The sequence below is a fragment of the Aulonocara stuartgranti genome (assembly GCF_965226115.1).
Source record: "Aulonocara stuartgranti genome assembly, chromosome: 23".
Taxonomy (NCBI): Eukaryota; Metazoa; Chordata; class Actinopteri; order Cichliformes; family Cichlidae; genus Aulonocara; species Aulonocara stuartgranti.
Genome location: NC_138958.1, coordinates 16157883 through 16180084, shown reverse-complemented (window position 1 = coordinate 16180084; position 22202 = coordinate 16157883). Strand labels below are relative to the sequence as shown.

General features: G+C 38.0%; 1 protein-coding gene across 11 annotated transcripts in view; it reads left to right on the top strand.

Annotated features, from left to right (window-relative positions):
• The window catches only part of naaladl2 (N-acetylated alpha-linked acidic dipeptidase like 2), a 549411-nt gene that overhangs the window by 432451 nt on the left and 94758 nt on the right, over positions 1–22202 (top strand). The window contains exon 13 of one of the 11 annotated variants that reach the window (XM_082524419.1): positions 2216–2470. The exons of the other annotated variants lie outside the window; for them this stretch is intronic. Coding sequence (XP_082380545.1) covers positions 2216–2455 — 240 coding nt within the window. The 3' untranslated portion in view covers positions 2456–2470. Of the gene's footprint in view, positions 1–2215; positions 2471–22202 lie in introns of those variants that run through there. 11 annotated transcript variants of the gene reach the window in all.

Below are 22202 nucleotides of genomic sequence, written 5' to 3'. Positions count from 1 at the left end.
ACTTAGTTAACTTTTTAAAACATCATACACGACCTGAATATGTAATAAAGCAAAAGACCTTTCAGTCCAATTCATTTTTTCTGCATAATTCATCATATAAATTAAAATTGTAATCAAATAAAAAAGTCTCTTTTTAAAACTTGTTTTATTCTTTTAACTTTATGCACATTGCATCGAGCAAAAATTAAATTATATGCAACAGCCTCTAACTGGAAGAAATTTGTTAAACATTTAAACCTTTTCTGCCTTTTGCAGCACATAAAATAAAATAATTTAAATGCTGCGTGGTCGTACTCTCTCCCGTACTCCATGTTATCCATTGTTGATCTACACACGTCTGTTGCTGCCACAGACTCGTACGTTACTGACATGAGACGCTCTCACAAACAAAATCACAGTTTGGTAACGCAGCATGCTTACGAGATAGTAACAGTAATCAAATTTTTTTTTTTTTTTTTGGACTAGCAATCTTTACTCGTTACTTGCAAAAAATAATCAGATTACAGTAAAGTGACAGAGTGAATGGGTTAAATGCATAGAGGAATTTCCCACAGGGATCAATAAAGTATACATTATTATTATAACTGAATAGAGACTTACTGGTTTAACGCCAAACTTCCTACTCTGCAGTGCTTCAAACCCTGGGGCCCAGTAATGGTTTTGATTGTTTGTTTTGTCACCTTCGCCCTACATGTCTTCCACTCCACAGGTTTCTTTACAACCGCTGGTCGTAACTAGAAACCGCTATTGCATTAGCCTAATTTTTAACTTTCCTCCTACATACTGTTGTAAATGGACTACTGGTTATACTCCCACTGGAACATTAAAATTTTAATGCTTTAAATATTTTTTATCTCCATATCTGTGTATTAGGAGTAAACTAAATTCTGCGTAAGCAGGCAATAAAACACACTGTTGTAGTAGCTGACTCAGCAGGGCTGATTTATGAGAGGCTGTTTGCTCCAGTTACAATTACTGAGGAAGATCATCAGCTTTTTTCTGTAGGCCGAGCATTTTTATTTAGTTCTGCAAATACAGACTGTCCAGAAAACTGAAACCAATCTTTTCATGATACAGCAGTCTGTTTATGGAAGAGATTATTTATCGATATTTGGCTTTAATGGCCTCTATATCACTTAAAAGTGGAGACTGAAACATGAAAAGCTATTTTTTAAACCATCTCTTGCCTTGGTCAAGTGTTTTAAAAGTTCCTATGAAGTTGTACAACTGTGCAGAGCATGAAAGTTTGGTGTAATATCAAAGATGGGGTCAGAATATTGGGATTTTTTTCTTTCAACCTAGGACTTGTTTGGATACTGGATGTTCAGCGGTTTGTTTTGATATTGCACCGTCAGTGATGTTCAGCAGAGGGATGAACAGGTCTGTGTACAAAATAACTGATTGATCTGTGGAATGTGCTTCTGCATGATTTAGCCATATATGCCTAAATCATGGGGGAGGTGAGGCTGGTATCAAACTGGAATGTGCATCAGTGGAACACCACTTCCTGATGCACTGCTGTACAGTGCATTCGAAACTGATACATATTTTTTATACTGCACTAAATAGTGTCCTTAGAGATTTCTGAAAGCAGCCTGTAACAGCCTTGATAATTATGTTTATATTTAAACATGTTTAATGTTAAAAGTACTTTGTTTAATAATGATTTTAATAATAATATATTCCTAACTAACAAGGTCAAGTAAAACCAAATCTAGTTTCATGCTGTAAAATTATGTGTTGTACATGTGTGCTGTCTGTAGCACTCGAACTTTTTTCCTCTTTTCTTTTTTCCCAGTGGGGACCTCTCCCACGCTACAATGCGAAAGTAGTAGAACAAGCAGGCTGTATTAATGAACTTGAAATGCGTGCACTGCATTTCACATTCTCCAAAAAATTTACTACATAACTCCAGTACTGTACGCCAACAGGCCAACTTAAGCCACTGAACAAAACTCCGATATTTAGCATATTTTGTTTTCTTTCTTCCTTTCCTTCTTTCAAGAGTCAGAAATCTTGCTTAAGTTGGAGACTTTCAATGTTATTATTTTACATTTGATGCTTTAAAAAGCATTTACGGTGGTGGGATGTTTTTTTTTTTCAGAAGTGAGTCATATGCACTAAATTGCCTCCCTATACTATGTTCATGAAAATAAAGCGACATGTCATCCATTGCAACAGTATGACTCAGCTATGTGTGTTTAATTGTGTTTAGACAACAGTGGAGTTCGTTGGCTCAGAGCATGATCCAGAGTACACGATAAATTCTTATTCAACAGCTCGCATTTGTTGTTCTTTAGTTTTGTGGGATTTTTTTTGCCAGTTTTATGCTTTTATTCATAATTGCATATTTACAGCACATCTGATCCCATCTTTATGTAGCTTAGTGGTGCAAACAATTATAAACTGCACTGAAACTACTATCAATACCAGAGTACTTAGGAACACAGCTTAACTTGACAAAATCTTTAAACATTACTATTGAAGGCAAAGCTGAGGCTTCATCGTCCTACTAACCTAATGCAAATATAAACCCCCCCCCCCAAACAAAGTTATACAGCGTACCAGTCTCATGTGTGAATCTTCGTGACTGACTGTGGTTCCAAAAGAATTACCAAATGTTTCATCAGGTTACAATACTTACCCGGTTTTAAGCTTAATGTCTCAATGTACAGTTACTTATCAGCTTTGCTGAAATCTGGATTTGCCTTATCTGAAATCCCAAATACCTTTGATTCACAAAATGCTTATCATAAAAAGTGATAAGTAAAAGGCTCAGAAAGGTTAAAGTCATGGTAAGTCTCATATCCCCCTAAATCTTCTCCTTATCCACTCATTCATTTTGTGCATATCCACCCAGACACCAAGGTTTCCAGGGTTCTAAATAGTGCATTCATCGTAATGGTTGCATTCATATTACCTTAAAGAATCATTATGATTCATTACCAGAAGGGTTTTTAACTAATAGCTAAAGTCACTCTTTCTATTAGATGAGATAACATCTTATTATAGATTTCTGACAAAACAGCATCCTTCAGTCCATCAGGGAGAGAAATATGAGGTGTTACATGATCCAAATTAACAGTTCACCACAAAAGTCAAGAAAAAAAAGTGACGCTACATCGACGCATCCCTTTAATTGATGGACAGAGAAACAAGTTAATTAAAAGTTAACTGTTGGTAATTAGCGAAAAGTGGTTAATAGAAAATTAGGCACTATTTGTTAGCTATTAATTATAGGATCTTCTAGCTGGTTCTTTATTAAATAATCATTATCTACCATAAAGTCCATAAAGGATTAGGAGTTAGGAAAGTATTAATGGACGATTCATTGACTTGAAGGTCATTTCTGATTCTTTCCCTACCTGATCTTAACGACCTAAGCAGGTTTTTATTAACTCACTGTAAAGTGTTGCTTAGGTCACAATAAAAAACAGAATTCCAGCAACAAAGCTCGGGGAAATATAAAAAAATAAGTAACTGTGATCAATGTCATTATTAAACTGCCAGGTATTCATCCAGTATAAAAGGGCCTCCAAGCAGCATTTTTTTGCAAATCCATTTCTATTCGTGTTTTTCTGTTACCCAGCATGAATAAAAGAGTACAAGTTTGTTCCCCGTGCTTTAATTTCCTCGTAATATTTCACTTCTTCGTTTTATGACGCTGTATACTTCTTCTTGCTTTTGCTGTTTTGTCCTTTCTGTTGACATCTCCTCCCCTTCCTCTTAATACTCCATGTCTCCTTATCCTAACTAGGAGCATAAACATTCTGGTAAGTCATCACAGCCCCAAGAATATAGACACTTAAGCAGATATATGGGAGACTGTCCATTATTTTCCTCATTAACATACAGTATCCTCATATAACTTCCAGTGCAATGATATATACCACAAATTCCATAAAATATAGATTAATGTCAGCCCAATAAGGCAAGTAAATCCTTTTCTGCAAATAAAGTAGATAAACTGATTTAAGGGTTTACTTTTCCCTGCATCCCTTAGTTATTAATCTTCATCAGCCCTCTCTCACTGCTGTTCCTGTCTGTATCTCTCCTCTTTGTGTGTCATCCACACCACTTTAATAGAAAATGAAAGGTTTTTTCCATCGCTCTCTCATTCCTGCCTCAGCAGTGCCCAGTTCTCTCAAACACACATACACGAACATACTTATATACACCCTCAACAGATGTTCAGTCCAATCAACTGGATTAGAGGTTTTAGTATTGGTATCAATTACCTCCTCAGGAATAGACTGTGCCAAAGTTTTTCCCAAGCCATACTCCCATACCCTCTATAATCTGTTGAAGAGACGATGGAAATGAAAGGGGCCTCTGTAGAGGCTTTCCTTATTTTGCCTTTCATTTTGGTGAAACATTTTGTGAACAGGAAAATAACAAGGCGCTTTCAGAGGAAATTGTATAATTCCCCGGTATCTCCAAATTGTATTTTAGCCAAGATACGGATGTAGCCACAGTGACATCATCCATTAGTTTTGGACTCCCTTTTCCAGCCCCAAAGGGGCTGCAGTTTTCAGCAGTTCTGCGTTGGCTTCACTTTTCGGCTACAAAGGTTGCCTTCTGATTTTAACCAGGTAAAGATCCTTTTTTAATAACATACTTAATTTGTGTATTAACTTTCATTCAGTAGGTACTGTATTCTTCTTAGAAACCACTAAATCGTTCACACAGATGATGATTTATTTATGCATCTATTTTGATAGACTCACTATTAGCTAACTCTTCTCATTTAAAGTATGACAGTGTGACCACTGGCTGGATTATGTCCCTTGGCTGGATTAATGTTCTGGCAAATCATTGAAGCACTAGCTGTCTGACCTATATAGACTGGTGGATCCTGGTAGACCATGGTGTTCCCACAAATCTTATACTAGAGACTCACATTTACACTGAATCATCCATCTTTGACATATAATGCGTGCACTACAAACATGACAAAAGTGAATATTGTTTTCCAAGATGATCATAAATTGATCAATTGGAGTGTAAGTATTAGGAACCTTAAAATATATATAATATAGCCCTTATATTAGCACTTAAAAGCCCATGGTATCACCAGCGATCCCAATTTGCGTAATTATTTTTAAATCCCGTTAGAATTCCAACCAAATAAGCTAGAGCAATCATTTTTTTCCATATGAAAATGAAGAAGTTTTACTTACATATCATACATTAAATTGTCTCACACCATGGTTTCCTTCCACTAATGGCTTTGCAAAAATCACGTAAAAAGTGCATGCAACAACAAAAACATAATAATCCAGATAAATGCTTTTTTCCAATATCATCAACTGTTCATACCACTTTCTATGTTGGAATAAATGTCATTAACTGCAAACGTTTTTTCTTCAGGGTCTTTCAAAGTTCCACTGGTGCTATTGAAAGTCACTTTATGCCTTTCTTTATAGTTCCTGGGACACTTAGAACTTTGATTGCAGTATTGGAGATCATTTATTTTGATGCACATGCAGGTTTTTTGTAAATTGTGCGCAATTATATCTATTTTCATTTTTGCTGCAGTTTTTGCATTTACGCTTATGAAGGATATACCTCTGACATTTCTGTAACTAGAAAAATACGTAAAAAACAAAACAAAAACGATTTTAAAATTTCTTTGTAGTTTAAGGCTAAATTCAAGCTCAATCAAAACAATTCAAATGTGTAAATGTTGAAAACACAATGGAAATCACATCATCTATTAAACACTGCTTCTGACCTTCCCACTGTCTGAAGTAAACAGAATGAATGCAGAGTGAACACAAGCATGTTGTTTGCTGATATCCAGGCACAAGTATCACAAGTTATTGGTACCATATCATCATCCAGGACAATAGCTTTAAACAATCAAAGGCAGCCGTAGAGCTCTTTGATGTGGAAAAATTGAATGTCTTAGGCTGCCTTGGTGATTCACCGGATATCAATCCATCCCACTATGCTGCTGCTAACTACACACACACACACCATTAAATACATCAGACAGGTACCTTAGAACTACGACATGTACGACAACTACAACATTGACATGTAAACCTTTAATCAGTCAGTCCTTCTGATTCAAGAATCAGCTGAGACAGCATCTGATTGTTAACAGTAACAATTAAAATAAAAAAAAGTGTGTATAAATGCATCGCTTTATTGCAGGTTTGTTAGTTTTAGGTTGTGTTATATTTTTCCAAACCTGATTCTTTGCCCTGTTTAGCTTAAGTACACCATGTAAAACAAAAAAAAACTAAATTAAACATATTAAAGACAAATGTTGCATCTTGTTGTTAAGGAGAGGTTTCTAACTGTAGCACAATAATAGCTTTCTTCTTATTCAGTTTGAAATTGCATAACCACATTCTCATGTCTAATGCCTCTAAATGAGAGAGACACAGGGTATGAGGCCATTTGAAGTTCAAACTCATAACCCAGTGGCTAATTTATGATTAGAAGAGAGGGTGACAGCTTTTACATAGATTTCTCTCCCTACACTAAAATCAGTGAAAACCTTTTCTATGGGTCTAAGAGGTATTCTGAACCACATGAGTAGGCATATTAAAGTCTCCATATGTGTTGTCATGCATGTCTGAGTACATATCTCCGGTTCAACATATGTGTCTTCAAGCAAAATGTGTTTCCATGTATGTCAGGAAATATGTTTGTATGCTTGTTAAAGTGTAGATTTTAGTGAGAATTAGGTACCATCAGTCAAATGCAAGGAGAAACAGCAGTTTTCACTTGATGTCCTTCAACTGTTCCGTTTCCCCTCACGAACCCAGTGAGTGTAATAGGATCATACATGACTGAATGCATGCAAAATGCCCCAGCGCCACTGCTGTCTGTCGGTGTTTTCTTGTTGTGTAGCCATAACATGTACTGACAGATCAACATGCATCTAATTTGGTATGCAGGAAGATGCTGCAAGGGCCGAGATTCACTGTAAGGGATGCATACAGTAAAGACCCACATGAGCATACATAAAATTAATTTTGGGGAAACAAGTGTAGGAAAAAGAAAGAAAGAAGGAAACACTACATTTAAATGTGTGCTAAAGTCACAGTCTAGACATTTGCTTTGCCACTCAGTAATAGTCAGAAGCAATTCTAGTGTGGACTTGGCTCTGGTGGGCTGGTTCACTGTTGCACTAAAAGCTGAATCTCCACTTCAGTCTTAAAATGCATGCACTCATTCTGATAAATTTATTTTTCCTGATACAAAGAATCTCACCCAATAGCATGATGCTACCACCGCCATGTGACAGGCAACAGCAATGCCTGGTGTCTACCAGAGGTGGTTTTTGAAGTTCTTCCAAATGTGCCCAGTTTTCAGCCTGCAGATCATAGAATCTTTTAAAAGGAGTTAGGCAAACTCCAACCGAGCCTTCTGAGCAGAGTGGCATAATTCCAGCTACTCTGGGTGACAAGAGGGGGGATTGATGCCATGCTGTTCAAACAGTTGTCCTTTCGAATGGCTCTATCCTCACAAAGGACTTCTGAAGCTCTGTAAGAGTGACTGTTAAGTCCCTTGTCACCTCTTTGATCAAGAACCTTGAGAAAAGAATTGCTCAGTTACTGAGATTAGCTGGATGGACAAGTCACTGAAGAGTGCTAGTAGTTACACACTTGCTCCATTGCACAGTTACTGAGGTCCTGTGAAGTATCAGAAAGAGTTTAGTACCTTTGGCCAACCTTTGCCTCACCACAGTTTTAGGATATTGGTGTACATATTTTTCCTTTGACTTTATGGCTTTGTATGCCATATGAATTTTGCAATCTTATGTAGACATTGTGTACTTTTAAAAAGAAATTGAGTCCAGTCTAGATTCCAAGTTCTAGATTGATCATATGTAATTAAGAAAAAAAGGTATTATAACACATGGGGGACTATAACATTATTAAAATAACTATACAATAAAAAAAATGGTGGTGTATTTTTTTTTATTATTATCACCCATCATGATTTTTTTTCTAATTCTAAATCAAGTTATTAACAAAATCTAAAGTTATCTCGATTAAGTGAGGTCATGTGTGTGAACATGTAGTACAAACTTTGTAGTAGGAGTGATACACTGTGGTGTAAATCTGCACTGCTTTGAAAACAGGCTGTATAACACATGGTGCACTCTCGTCGTTTGACTTCTTTGGCAAGTTCCCAGTGGTTGATCGTCCTGTGGAGGTACGTGTATCGCTGGGTTTAATAACAATGTACTTTGGCATTAATGAAATGGCTGAACACCATTTGGGGTTGGCAGCCTTCAAACTGCTGCATATCCATCCACTAAGACAGATTAATCCTTTCTATTAATACGACTTAGCTACACAACAATACACAAGTAGTGTATCCTTCCTTGTGTTGGCTTGCCAGGCATGTATATTTTTTTTATATAATTTAATGGACTAATCATTTAATTTCTCTTATTAATTTAATTTCGCTTGTTGCTGTTATTATTTTGATGATTGGGATACTAAGTCCTTATTCTGGGATGCCCTGTTTATGACAAAATTGCTATTATGACTTTCCTACTTGAATAATTTCACCATTTTTATGAGTACTGGCGACCAGCAGAGGTCGACCAGTATACAGTTTTTAAGATTTAAGATTTTATGGTTCTAAACATGGGTTGGTGGACAAACTAAGCAATGTCAACAGTCATAAGTGGGCCCATTAAATAGTTTATTTGGACTGAAGTTAAGCATTTTGGTCATATGAAAAAAATAGTATGTGGGGGTTTGTTTGTTTTTTAGCATACTTTGACATATATACTGTATATTTAAAATCAATATAACTAAACAATTAAAACTGAAGGGAAGATTTTAAACATTTTCAGTAGAATGTAATTTATTTCCACTTATAATGCCTAAACAAAGGTGTATCACATCAGGTGGACATAAGTAGGGCATTTTTACTCTGCATTTTGATGGAGCCTTGCCCTTTAAATCTTCCTAACCTTATTTAAACCTCAGACATTTAATTTGGTGTGTTCCCAACTATAGAAGTGAGATTTAACACCATGGTGAGATCAAAAGAGCTGTCTAAAGGCCTTCAGAAAGAAGATTGTAGCAGCTTATGAGTCTGGTAAGGGATTTAAAAAGATATCAAAATAATTTGAAATCAGCCATTCCACTGTCTGGAAAATACTCTACAAGTGAAGGACATTCAAAACAACTGCCAACATTCCCAGGTCTGGCTGTCCAAGTACAGTGGGGCAAAAAAGTATTTAGTCAGCCACCGATTGTGCAAGTTCCCCCACCTAAAATGATGACAGAGGTCAGTAATTTGCACCAGAGGTACACTTCAACTGTGAGAGACAGAATGTGAAAAAAAAATCCATGAATCCACATGGTAGGATTTGTAAAGAATTTATTCGTAAATCAGGGTGGAAAATAAGTATTTGGTCAATAACAAAAATACAACTCAATGCTTTGTAACATAACCTTTGTTGGCAATAACAGAGGTCAAACATCTACTATAGGTCTTTACCAGGTTTGCACACACAGTAGCTGGTATTTTGGCCCATTCCTCCATGCAGATCTTCTCGAGAGCAGTGATGTTTTGGGGCTGTCGCCGAGCAACACGGACTTTCAACTCCCGCCACAGATTTTCTATGGGGTTGAGGTCTGGAGACTGGCTAGGCCACTCCAGGACTTTCAAATGCTTCTTACGGAGCCACTCCTTTGTTGCCCGGGCGGTGTGTTTTGGATCATTGTCATGTTGGAAGACCCAGCCTCGTTTCATCTTCAAAGTTCTCACTGATGGAAGGAGGTTTTGGCTCAAAATCTCACGATACATGGCCCCATTCATTCTGGACATGCACTGGCTTCAGCAGCGGAACACGTCTGGCACTGCGGGATTTGATTCCCTGCCGTTGTAGTGTGTTACTGATGGTGACCTTTGTTACTTTGGTCCCAGCTCTCTGCAGGTCATTCACCAGGTCCCCCCGTGTGGTTCTGGGATCTTTGCTCACTGTTCTCATGATCATTTTGACCCCACGGGATGAGATCTTGCGTGGAGCCCCAGATCGAGGGAGATTATCAGTGGTCTTGTATGTCTTCCATTTTCTGATGATTGCTCCCACAGTTGATTTTTTCACACCAAGCTGCTTGCCTATTGTAGATTCACTCTTCCCAGTCTGGTGCAGGTCTACAATACTTTTCCTGGTGTCCTTCGAAAGCTCTTTGGTCTTGGCCATGGCGGAGTTTGGAGTCTGACTGTTTGAGGCTGTGGACAGGTGTCTTTTATACAGATGATGAGTTCAAACAGGTGCCATTCATACAGGTAACGAGTGGGGGACAGAAAAGTTTCTTACAGAAGACGTTACAGGTCTGTGAGAGCCAGAGATTTTCCTTGTTTGAGGTGACCAAATACTTATTTTCCACCCTGATTTACGAATAAATTCTTTACAAATCCTACCATGTGAATTCCTGGATTGTTTTTTTTCACATTCTGTCTCTCACAGTTGAAGTGTACCTCTGGTGCAAATTACTGACCTCTGTCATCATTTTAGGTGGGGGAACTTGCACAATCGGTGGCTGACTAAATACTTTTTTGCCCCACTGTAAGTTCACTCTGAGAGCTAAAAGAAGTCTCCAAAAACCCTAAAATGCAATTACGTGACCTACAGCAGCCTCTAAAGTCAGAAAGAGACTGCATAAGTTTAATTCTAATAATAGGTGCAAGAAGGAAGTTTGCTTTCTAAGAGACACGTGAAGGCCAGCTTGATATTTGCCAGATAGAACATAGACAAAGACTACTACTGGATTTCTAGGATAATGGTTTTTGGACAGATGAGTCTAAAAATTAATTTTTGTAGTAAACCAAATTCAGCGTTTCAGGAAAGGAACCTCATACCAGCTGTGGAGCATGGAGATGGAAGTGTCATGAGGTGTCAGTGGAGGTGTCAGAAATGTGTGAGACCATCTGTAGAAAGAAGTAAAGTTGAAGCAGTAACTGGACCCTGCAACATGACAATAACACAAGGACTGACTGAAAACTAAGAAATGGAGAGTTCTGGAATGATTAGGTCAAAGCTCAGATCTGAATTCCATTGAGATGCTGTGGGGGAAGTTCTTTGTTTTTAAAAGCATTGGGTGACAAAACAGTGGATCTCCTGGTGGTGCTTGATTGGACTTCATCTATTATTAGCTATTCTGCTCAAACAAGATCCACTCATGTTGCTGTTGGATTATTTTGTATAGATGTTTTCATTTAACTCATTTTCACATTTTCAATGGTGTTTAAGGTTCTACTGTTCATAAGGCTGTGAACACTTGACGGGTGAATTTGAGCGTTATGATTCATGGTGAAGAGAGAGTTGCATGTTCACATGTCGAAGCTTGAATTTGTGACTTAAGCTGAAAAGCAAGTTCAGCTGTTAAAGTTACCCAGGCAAAATTTTGTCACTTGATAGATTTGGAGTCTGGCTTTACTAGGGAACCGAACCTTAGTGGTGTATAAAATGATTCTCCAACCTATTTTTAGAATGAGCTGGGGAAACAAGATGAACAGGTCCCTGAGCTATCTGGGAAAAAAGTACACTTACCTTTCCATCAAGAAGCATTTTGCCAGCATCAAGTCATCATTTAAAATGCCTGATGGCTGCCCCAGTAGAGCCTTTCAGCAGTCTGAACCAGTGGACCATAGCTATATAGGGCATACCTAGGTGAACCTGCATCAAATTGTGTGAAGCAGAGCATGGGCAAATAAGTGTGCTCAATGAACTCAAACCACATAATCAAAGGTGTTAGAAAGAAAACAGTATTGTACTAGACACTGCATGGGTGTGCGAAATCAGCACAGCATTTCAGAAAATGTTAAATATAATGTGCTTTGTTGATCTCAATGGTAAATAAAGAAATACTCGCATTCCTAGATGGCAAACAGAAAATCTTAGATGCCTCTTTCGTTTTTCATCCATTTAGCTGTCAAGACAACAAGAAAGCTGTTATTAATGTCACCCAATAAGGACCAGTTAAATGTTGTATATTAACAATTCCAGCAGATAGCATATTGCTCCCAGTTAAAACCAAATCGCTTTCAAACACACGGAATCCGAGCTTTCAAACTACAAAGATTACAGAAGGTGACTGACAGTCATTACAGTGTGATTTATATACAGATTTTTTTCATTAAAATAAGTAACCGCATTGTGATTTTCTATATTCTCCGATGTTTACATTATTTTGCTTTGTTGGAGTAATGATGGCCTAAATACATACTTATAGAACTTACAATATTACAATAATATCAAAAGCTTAGTCACTATGGGGTGAAAAACGGTTTTCAGAAATTAGGGATTTTTATTTTATTGGTGTTTCAAATAGCATCCTGAGTTACTGTAACAATGTTGTACATGTAGCAACATAATGGAAAATGGTGTTGAAACTTAAAGTTTGAGTTTGACAATTAATATTTAAAAATACTTTTTTTCTATGACTGTGTACGATAAGAATGAGATGATGAGATGAGATGATGAGATAGCCTTTATTTGTCAGTTGCAGGTCTTTTGCCCACAACCGAGATGACAGACCTCGCCGACCGTACATACAATACAAACATCACATTGGGGAGACAGGTCAGGCCAGGTAGCGAGGAAAAAAAAACATTGAAATGTGCAACACAAAAGGATAATACAGGAATGCACAGGTATCAACACACCATAGCACAATAAACACAGACAAGCAACATGGGAAAGAGTTCCAGTGTGTACATCTGATCTGGGACCGCTGCAATCTTTCGACTGCGCCTCCAGCTGATCCGATGTCCACATCAGAGGGGAGGTAAGCGTTGGAGGTGGCGTTGGATCCGGGGTAGGGAGGGTGATGCGTCAGTGAGTGCTTATCAGTATCAGTATATGTAGGTGTGTGCGTGTCCATAGTTCAGCTGAGACAGTGCCCTTCACCCTGCCAGGCTAAGTAAACAGTCTTCCAGCCAACCCAGGTGGCCTTGCATGGAATGGGAAGGAACAGGCTCAACACAGTCGTTATCAGGGAGTTGTTGTTCGGCTCCAGCCTTGAGCTGGCGCCGAAGGGGTAGCCGGGTTATGATGGTAATTGAGAATTTCAAGCTGTTTTTTAACACTCCGACACTGGTCTCTCAGTCTCCCGTTAATAGCTGCGAGCGTCTCCGTGATGTTATTAGCCGTCGATTCTGTGGTCTTGTCACTCTTTTTGCTCACATAGCAGATTCTGAGACCTCAGCCAACTGATCCGAGGTGTAATCCAGCTCCACCCAGAGATGTTGTTCTGAGTTGATTCTTTCCTGATGTAATCCAACATACAAGGTGTTATTCTGAGCATTCACTGCAGTCGTAAGCGCCTCCAAGCTCTTAACCATGCTGCCTTCAGTGAGCCCTTTCTGAGAATGTCCCTATTCTGACTACGTGGTTCATTCATGTGACATAGGAGCTTCAAACCTTTCCACTATACGGTGCTAGAAATGGACCATTTAAATATTATTGGTAAAAAAAATATTTTGGGGGGATTCATTCTCATCATGAACCATCTGGTAGAAGCTGTTGGAGTAATTAGGGTCCTTCTCTTTCACAGTAATGCTGCATGGATTTGCAGATACACAATGCAAAATATTACATTATCACTAATGATGGGGTCATATTATTTCCCATCCACTCAACTCCAAATGCAGATTGAAGTAGTCACTGGTCTGCAAATGATAAACCCTTCATTTACGAAATTGTCTTAATTAAAAAGTGAATGAATCCCAGCTTTGATCAGTTAAAAGTTCACTCTTGCCATCCAGATGCTCTCAATAGCAAACTGAGGTTGAGGTTGCCTCTTTTGTTCCCTCAGTGACACCCAGTGGTGAACTATCGAGATGGAAGACAGACAGAAAGGGAGAGGATAAGATGCTGATATAAAGAGAGCAAGATAGGAAGACAGACAGAGAGGAACAGAGTGTGTGCTTACTTTGGGAACCCCAGCAGAGTCCAAATGAATATCTCAACACGGTATTGATCCAGGCACTGTCACTACTATTCTTTATCTCGGCTCTCCCACCTCCCACACCCAGTCTCTCCATCTTTTGCTCGCTGTCAAATTCAAATTCGTCTCATTTTTTTCCTACACCCTCTCCCCTTCTCTTGCTCAGATTGTCTCTCACTCATATGGTGCCCCAGGGTATAATCAAATAACTGCCACAGAGATGGAGTGTATCAGGAACTGGCATGGAGTTCAGTGTATGTGTGTGTGATCATGTTCTTGTACCTAATGTGCTCACCAAAATAGAAGATACTCAGGGGCTTAGTTACTGGACAGGCCTGGGTTATAGGGTTTAAAATTAGACTGAGGAATGTTCCAGTTTGTGTGTGTGTGTGTGTGTGTGTGCGTGTTGGGTTTTTTTTCAGTGTCAGATATTTACATTTGAAATCATCTCTGTGCTAATTGCTAACACCAATGCTTCACAGAAAAGAGAGAGACTGAGACTTCTGACACCATCAATTTGTAAGTCAGATAAAGTTCAACTGGAAAAAATAAATATGTATACATAAGTAAATGCATAAATATGCATCTTTGTGAGCTTAATTTTAGACATGGGAGTGACTTGCTCAGTAATAAAACAAGAATGACATCTCATGGCTCGCCTATACCTTCAGTACAGTCTTGTTTTTTTTTTCTTTTCATCTCTTTGATGTCTTCCTGGTGCTTATTTAAATAAAGTTGTGTTACTGTTATAGTGCTTTGGAAAAATGAGTGTTCAGAAACAGAGTAAGGTTTTTAAATGCCCCTTCATTTTAAATACAACTTAATACAACTACAAACAACATTACAAATACAGCTTAACAAAAAATGGGTCTAATGTGTGTGTTAGGTAACGTAAAGTTGGCCAGGGAGAGAAAAAAGATTAAAGTGTGACACATTAGAGATGTAAGGAAGACAGGACAGGTGAGGAAGATTATTTTTAAAGGTAAGGACTGTTCAGTAAGTGCAAACATCACATATTTTAGTTATTATGGTTTTGTGAATTCTGACTTCAATCTCAGAATTCTGCAAAAGAACGGGGGGAAAAGACGTGCCCACTTTTTTTTCCAGTGGCCCTAATCCTCTTCCGTACCATCATCTGTTTTTAGAACTGAAGAAGCTTCTTGGAAGACAGTTGAAATGTCTTCAAGAAACTTGAAGAAGTCCAGTCGCTTCTTCTCCAAGCTCCTTACACTAACTGAAGTACAGTAGTTTGTGTTACTCAAAAGTTGCATTAAATTTGACAGTTTGGTACAGCAGGTTAAACTGGTAAGTTTACTTCATTAGACTGGTACATTGCAGGCTGTGCCATAATCTTGAGTAGATCCGTAAATATTGAAGTACCAGCACATGCCAGCTGACTACAGCTATACACAAAGAAAAATCTACTTGAGCTCACCAAACAAGTTATTATGTGACTTATTGGTAAGTAATTCTTTTCCCTATGCTGCACCATGACCCCTCATCTTAGGGTTCTCCCACCTGCCATATTGTGTGTGTGCCCGTGTCTGTAGTGAGAGGGAAAAAAAAGAGACCAATAACCAGGCTTAAGTTGGTTCTTCTGCCTAATCAGCCACTAACTCCCCTGGATCCTTCTGCAGTAATACCACAGAAGAAGAGAATGAGAGCGCGAGAGAGAGGGGGAGAGAAGTCACATAACAGACAATCAGGGATAAATGAAGAAAATGTGGGAGAATTAAAGATGAGGAGGGATGGGATGGCATGACAATGCTGCCAAACAGAGGACAGAGAAGTATATAGAGACTACAGGTTATAGGAATGATCAAATAGATAGATAGATAGATAGATAGATAGATAGATAGCTACAGTATTGATCCCACAAGGGAAATATCTTTTTAAAAAAACACCTCTGATATTGGATTTTATATTTGAAACTGTATTGTGATGTACGCAGATACAAAACATGCATTTGGTTCCAGCACAAATGAGTACATGATAACAGTTAAAGCAGTGTCTGACGGTAGCGACAGTGATACCTTTAGAAGCATTCTCCTCTTCATTCATTAACATTTTGTTCTCGGTGCTTTTCTGTTGGCTGTGCTTGACCCCAATTGAAGACACCTAGATGTTTTATTTTCTCACCCATGAAGTATTCACCAGGGTTCAGCAGTCTCTCTACAGTCTGCCCTTCGCTTTTGTCTGAGTTAAAACATGTCTTTGAATGCTGATGTCTTTGTTTCTTTTTTCCTTTGGTTGAATGTCTACTTAATTATTACAACACAGAGCAACTTTCTGATTTGTCCTCATTATTTGGTGTTTCAGTTGTTCTTTTAGTACTTTTAGTAAGTGATGTTTAAATAATGTCTATTGTGGCATGTATTGACTATATGGAGTTGAGGTTTTAGCTGTGGTCAGAAGCATGAAGGTATACAAATATCGGTATCGGTACACTTAAGTATATTATTGTATGTATTCCATGTGTAAATAATTAATGTGGATATTTACACTTAGATATTGATGACTGGCTAGAAGTGTTCGCCAGCAAAGTATGACTAGCTGTCAGAACTCACTCCAGCAGAGTTTTAAAATCACAGGTTTTCAGTGAGGGAATCCAATTACATCCAGCACCTGGACAGACAGTGAGAACTTGAAAAGGATAGACAGAGGGGATACCGACTAAGAAGAAAGGGGGGGAAAAAATCAATAACTATCCAGCTGAGGTGGAACTAAGCTTGACAATGTGTCTCGTTTCACCTCTTTGCATTCATTTGGTGATAAAAGTGAATGTCTGCTTGGTGTTTACTTCACAAGAGTCTACAACCTTTTGAAAACTCTCAAAGATTTATTTTTATATTCATACTTTTTTCCCTTATACTTCATGTTCTCTTCCTTTTCCTTGCCTTTATTTCAAGTCAGTCATTACCTCTTTATATGTCCTTTCACTGCTTTCATCTCTTTCCCGTGTTTGAATTTGTTAAAGCATCAGTGTTATATATTACTAATAAAATGGATATTTTTCACACACCCTATGGATGTAGCCTTGAATCAGTCCATTAACTCTCGCCTAATCAGGCTCCTGAGTACCTGACTTTTGTTCCATGTTTAAAAAAGGTCTGCTGATGTTTTTAGTAAACACCTCTTTCTACTTCTGCTTGGGAAGATGGTGCCAGTGTGGGGGGGTCAGCTGTTTGTCAGGCTTAAAGGTTAAACCAGTGAAAGGCCTGTGGTTGAATGATACTACGTGCACTCTTGTCAATGTACTAAGAGAAGATGGAAGAAGGATCAACTTCAAGTTTCTTTACACATTATAAGAAAAAGTCTGCTGGAGTACCAGATAGCCATGCTGGGAAAACCCCAATTTTTATCAAACTTTGTGTTAAACAACAGCCACATACCTCACTTTCTTTTCAGCACTCTTCCCTCTCTTATAAATCCTTGTGATTGTACTTGTATTGTACCCTGACTGGCACATTTTGAAAAAATCCTTACAGTTTTTGAAGAAAAGATTTCTACGATGAGGCATTTTCTCTTTGGTGCTCTTTGGTCCGTGTATTGTTGACGTAATTAATTCCTCACTGATGTCTGGCTGTGTCCGAACTGCTTTCAGACATGCTGTAGTACAGCCCCTCCATCAGAAAGATGAATTTGATTTCTCCATTCCCTCAAACTTTAAGCCCATTTCTAAGTTCCCCTTTCTATCAAAAAAGAAAAGGAAAGAACAGAAAAATCAGCTTGTGACCAACTACAGTTCTAGTAGTATTTAAACAGTATGTCGGAGAAGTTTCTTTCTGGTTTCAAATCACAACATAGCAAAAAAAAATCCCTTTTAAGAGTTTTTTGACCAGGTTTTTAATTGTTGATTCTGGAAATTCTTTTGTCCTTGTGCTCTGGGACTTTTCAGAATAGTGTTCATCATGTCTGTCTCCATGTACTTCTAGGATACTTCATGGTGCCACTGTGGCTCCCATTTTCATTCATTGCTTTGCTGATAATTTACAGACATTTCTGTCTGTACCAGATCTTTATTTGAGCAACTAAACCTTTTATATATGTATGATAACCAGTGTTGGGTAAGTTACTTTAAATTAGTAACTTAGTTACATTACTAGTTACTCCTATCAAAAGTAACTCAGTTACTTCAAGTTACTCGTGACTTTCAGAGTAACTAGTTACTAGGGAAAGTAACTTTGGTTTTTCTCAGAATTCTCTTGTTAATGTGTTGCTTCCGTAACTGGATACCCAGCAAGATTGCCAGTCTTCTAGCTTGCTTACTTGCCACAAGTGCACTGTGCCACCTACCAATAGAAAGGAAAAAATAATGTGCACATTTCCACGAGAGAAATCCCACGCCTGATTCTATCCTAGCCTGCTTTTTACATCCAACACAAAAACTGCAGTCGTGGTGCTTTCGATTGTACTCAGAACTCGGAAATTCTGCCTTCTGAATAGGAAGATGTAGGTAACACCAGACTGCAGATGAGCTGCATACAGGGCTGGACTGGGACAAAAAAATCGTCCCGGGCATTTTGACTAGAGACCGGCCCACCATTATAGGAAAAATCATAAAGCCTTTGAATGAAAATAAACACTGTTGTGACGGTGATGTACACTGTTCTGATGGTATATATGTATCAATCTATCAATTGTTTGTTGCCTCAGATAATAAAGACTCAGATAATTATTTTTTTAAAAGTGAGACATTTTAAATGAGAATAAGAAAGTATTTCCTTGTGCCCCCCTTTCCCTTTTAATGCCCTACATGGACCCCTGGCAACACTTTGCTAGACCCGCCCCTGCACAGTTACCAGCTGTCAGCTACTTAGAAAAGGATCCTGGTGTTATTTATCTCTCAGAAACAGTTCATAACTTCTCTTCAACTCATTCATGTTAACTAAAAGGTAAACCTGTTTCTCCATCACAGCTCTGATGATTCAGTAAGGACATCTCCTGGTTTCCTCTTCATGTTTCCCTCTCATCACATAACCAAACCGATATCATGACCAGCAGCTTTACAGCTGTGGCTCCAGCCAACATCAGCTGATAGTAGAAATTAATATTAAATAAATTCTAACAACAGCTGATCAAACTTAAACGTGCTGCTGTTGTTTACCGCGACATCCGCTGGTGTCCTCTTTCTGGCGCAAAGTGGGCGATAAATAAACAAGAGAGAAAAGCCGATCACAATTCCGTTTTTTACGGGATGGTTGGCAACTCTAATAATTAACCTTATGAACAAAATAAAGTTCAACATCAGTAACATAGATGTATAGAAACTCCGTCATGCTAGCTAGCACGCAGTACGAAAAAGTCAGCATAACGAAAATAAACTTCAACTAAACTTGCTTCATATCTGACCCAGATGGACTGCAGGTTATAACTTCTTACCTGAAGTTCAGTTCACCTGACTCTAAATCCCAGTAACGAGTAACGCGTTCCCGGTTTTGGCATAATAACTAGTTACCGTGCTCGTTACCACAATAATAACGTAGTTACTGTAACGCGTTACTTAATAACGCGTTAGTCCCAACACTGATGATAACATCATTAGTCAGTTGCCTTCTGACTGTCACCTGATTGTAAGGAACTTTGGCCTGATTTTTGACTGACTGACTTGATAAACTGATTAAACCTGTTGTTGAAAGAACCTTTTTTTTGCTTAAGGCTTCTCAGTAAAGTAAAGGTCTACCTCCTCCCATTTGACTTGGAAAAACTAATTCATGCCATTATTACCTCTTGATTAGACTACTGGAATTCTTTGTATGTTAAACTTGTTAGGTTGTTATTCTGTCGCTGACCAAAATGCAGAAGAAATGGCATAATCACATCACAACTGTACTGGCCTTCTTTCAGTCCATTTCAGAATCCAGTTTAAAAGTATTACCTGTTCTCAACAGTCTGGCTGCCCTACTAACACTACTGAACTTTCACAGCCCTAAAGTTCAACGAGGGGCTCGAGGTCTATGAACCAACTGCCCTTTTTTTGATATATATATATATATGTGTATATATATATATATATATATGTGTGTGTGTGTGTGTATGTGTGTGTGTGTGTGTATGTATGTATGTATTTATGTATATATACATAAATACATACATATACGTAATTGGTGTCTAAAATTAAGCTCACAAAGATGCTGTGGTGATCAAAATAAACACGCTTGAGCTTTATGGGGAGAGAAAGAAACGCTTAAAAGAATACTGAAATACAATACAATACCCTCTTACCCTCATGATAAGGCTAAAGGTGAGATTTTTTTTTTAAATGTAAAGACTAAATAAAAGTCATATAACAGTGAGTTGGCAGATATTATGAATATGCTATGATTCAGATATGCAGAACCCCTTCTAAAGATTCTCAATCAAACTCATCAGAACTAAAGCATGAGAGATGCATTGCTCAGAAGTAAAGCAGATGCTACATCCATTTTAGTCAGTGTTTGTTTTCTCTTATTTCTAATCTCGTGAGTGTGAAATGGTGTGCAACCTTCACAAAATACCACCAGTTGCATTTTCAGATTGAGGTACCGGCTGTGTTAACTGAACTTGAGCTACTGTGTTCTGCAGTTAACATGCTAATAATCGCAGCACAATAATTCTTGTTGGTGTGGATAAGAGCACACTACAGCACACTAAAAACTAACTAACTAAATAAATAGCAATAGGTCATGTGAAACAACTAATAAATACATTTTGAGATCACCTACCCAACAATATTTGACATGTTTGCTTTGCTTGGTATTCCTCATACACATATACACAGACATGAAACCAACATTTTTTCAAAACATGAATTATATACCAGAAGCTATTGTGTAGTTCACACTGGCAGTAGTTGTTAAGTTACTGTAGTCAGATACAGTCTAGCTCACGTTGGATTATACATGTATTACTGAACAGCTATGTGTGTGCTATTTCAGAAGAGAGATAAAAGGTTTTTTACTTCCTTCACAGCAATTGGTCTCTCCATAGTAGAGTGTAAAAGCTATCAGCCAGACTAGAGTAAACACAGGCTAGAGTAAAGGTAGTGATCCCATCCTAGAGGCCTCACATTACAGGTTGTAACTGTAGATATGTCATGAGAGAACACAGGCTACACAGTAACAAAATCCTGAAGCCCTATCCACGTAGGAAGCAATTTCCTTGATGCGAATTACTCTGTCACTGACGGTTGGTTGCTAGTGGACGTTCCAGGCTCTGGTTGCCTAGGTAACCCTCCAACATATTTATGACCCTATTGTATGTCAAGCAGCAGTATTAACCCTTTAGAGCCGATCGGAGCGGGCACGCTCTGTTTTGCGTAACTATTTTTAAATCCCGGTAGCACTGCAACCACGTAAGCTAGCGCAAAAATTTTTTTTGCATATGAAACCGGAGGAGTTGTACTTACATCTTATGCCATCAGCTTGTCCTAGGTCACAGTTTCCTTCCACATAAAGCTTTGCAAGAACTGCATAAAAAGCGCTTGCAGGAACAAAAACATAATATTCCAGAAACACGCTTTGCCGATCCGATCAGCTGTTCATAACACTTCCTACGTTGGAATAGACGTCAGCGCGAACTTTTGCATTTCCCCCATTACCTGCCCGAAACCAGAAGTGATGTCATTTTCGCGGAAATGTAGTCTTTTTTACCATTAGGGCCTCAGGGCCTATACTGGTCTTTTTAAAAGTTATCTTTGACTTTATGACTTTCTGTGTCGTTTCTGGGATGCTTAGGACTCATATTGCACTGCTGGAAATAGTTTATTTTGATGCATATGCTGCTTTTTTGCAAATTTGCACTATAATATTTATTTTCGTTTTTCCTGCAGTGTATAAAAATTGGTGTATTTCAAAAATAAAACTATGAAGACACTCAAAATAAATTTCCTGTGGTGGGAAACTATTTTGTGCAACTTTTTTGTATTTACAGTTTTGAGGGATAAGCCTCTTAAATTTCTCTAACTACAAATATATGTTAAAAAAGCAAAAACGATTTTCAATTTTTTTGTAGTTTATTGCACTTTTTTGCAATTTATGTAATTACTATGCACTTAATGAATACATATTATTAAAATCTGGGCTATAATGGTTGTATTGATGTATAGCAACTTGAAATGCTCCCAAAAATGGCACTACAGCATGTAAAAATATAATATAAGCTCTGGCGGACTTGGTTCTATGGTAGGTCTTAAAGGGTTAAATCACTACTTCAGTTGAAATGACTAAGTCACTGAAGTCACTAAATATCAGCTTGTATGCTTTTTGGTCCCCACATCAAGTTTCG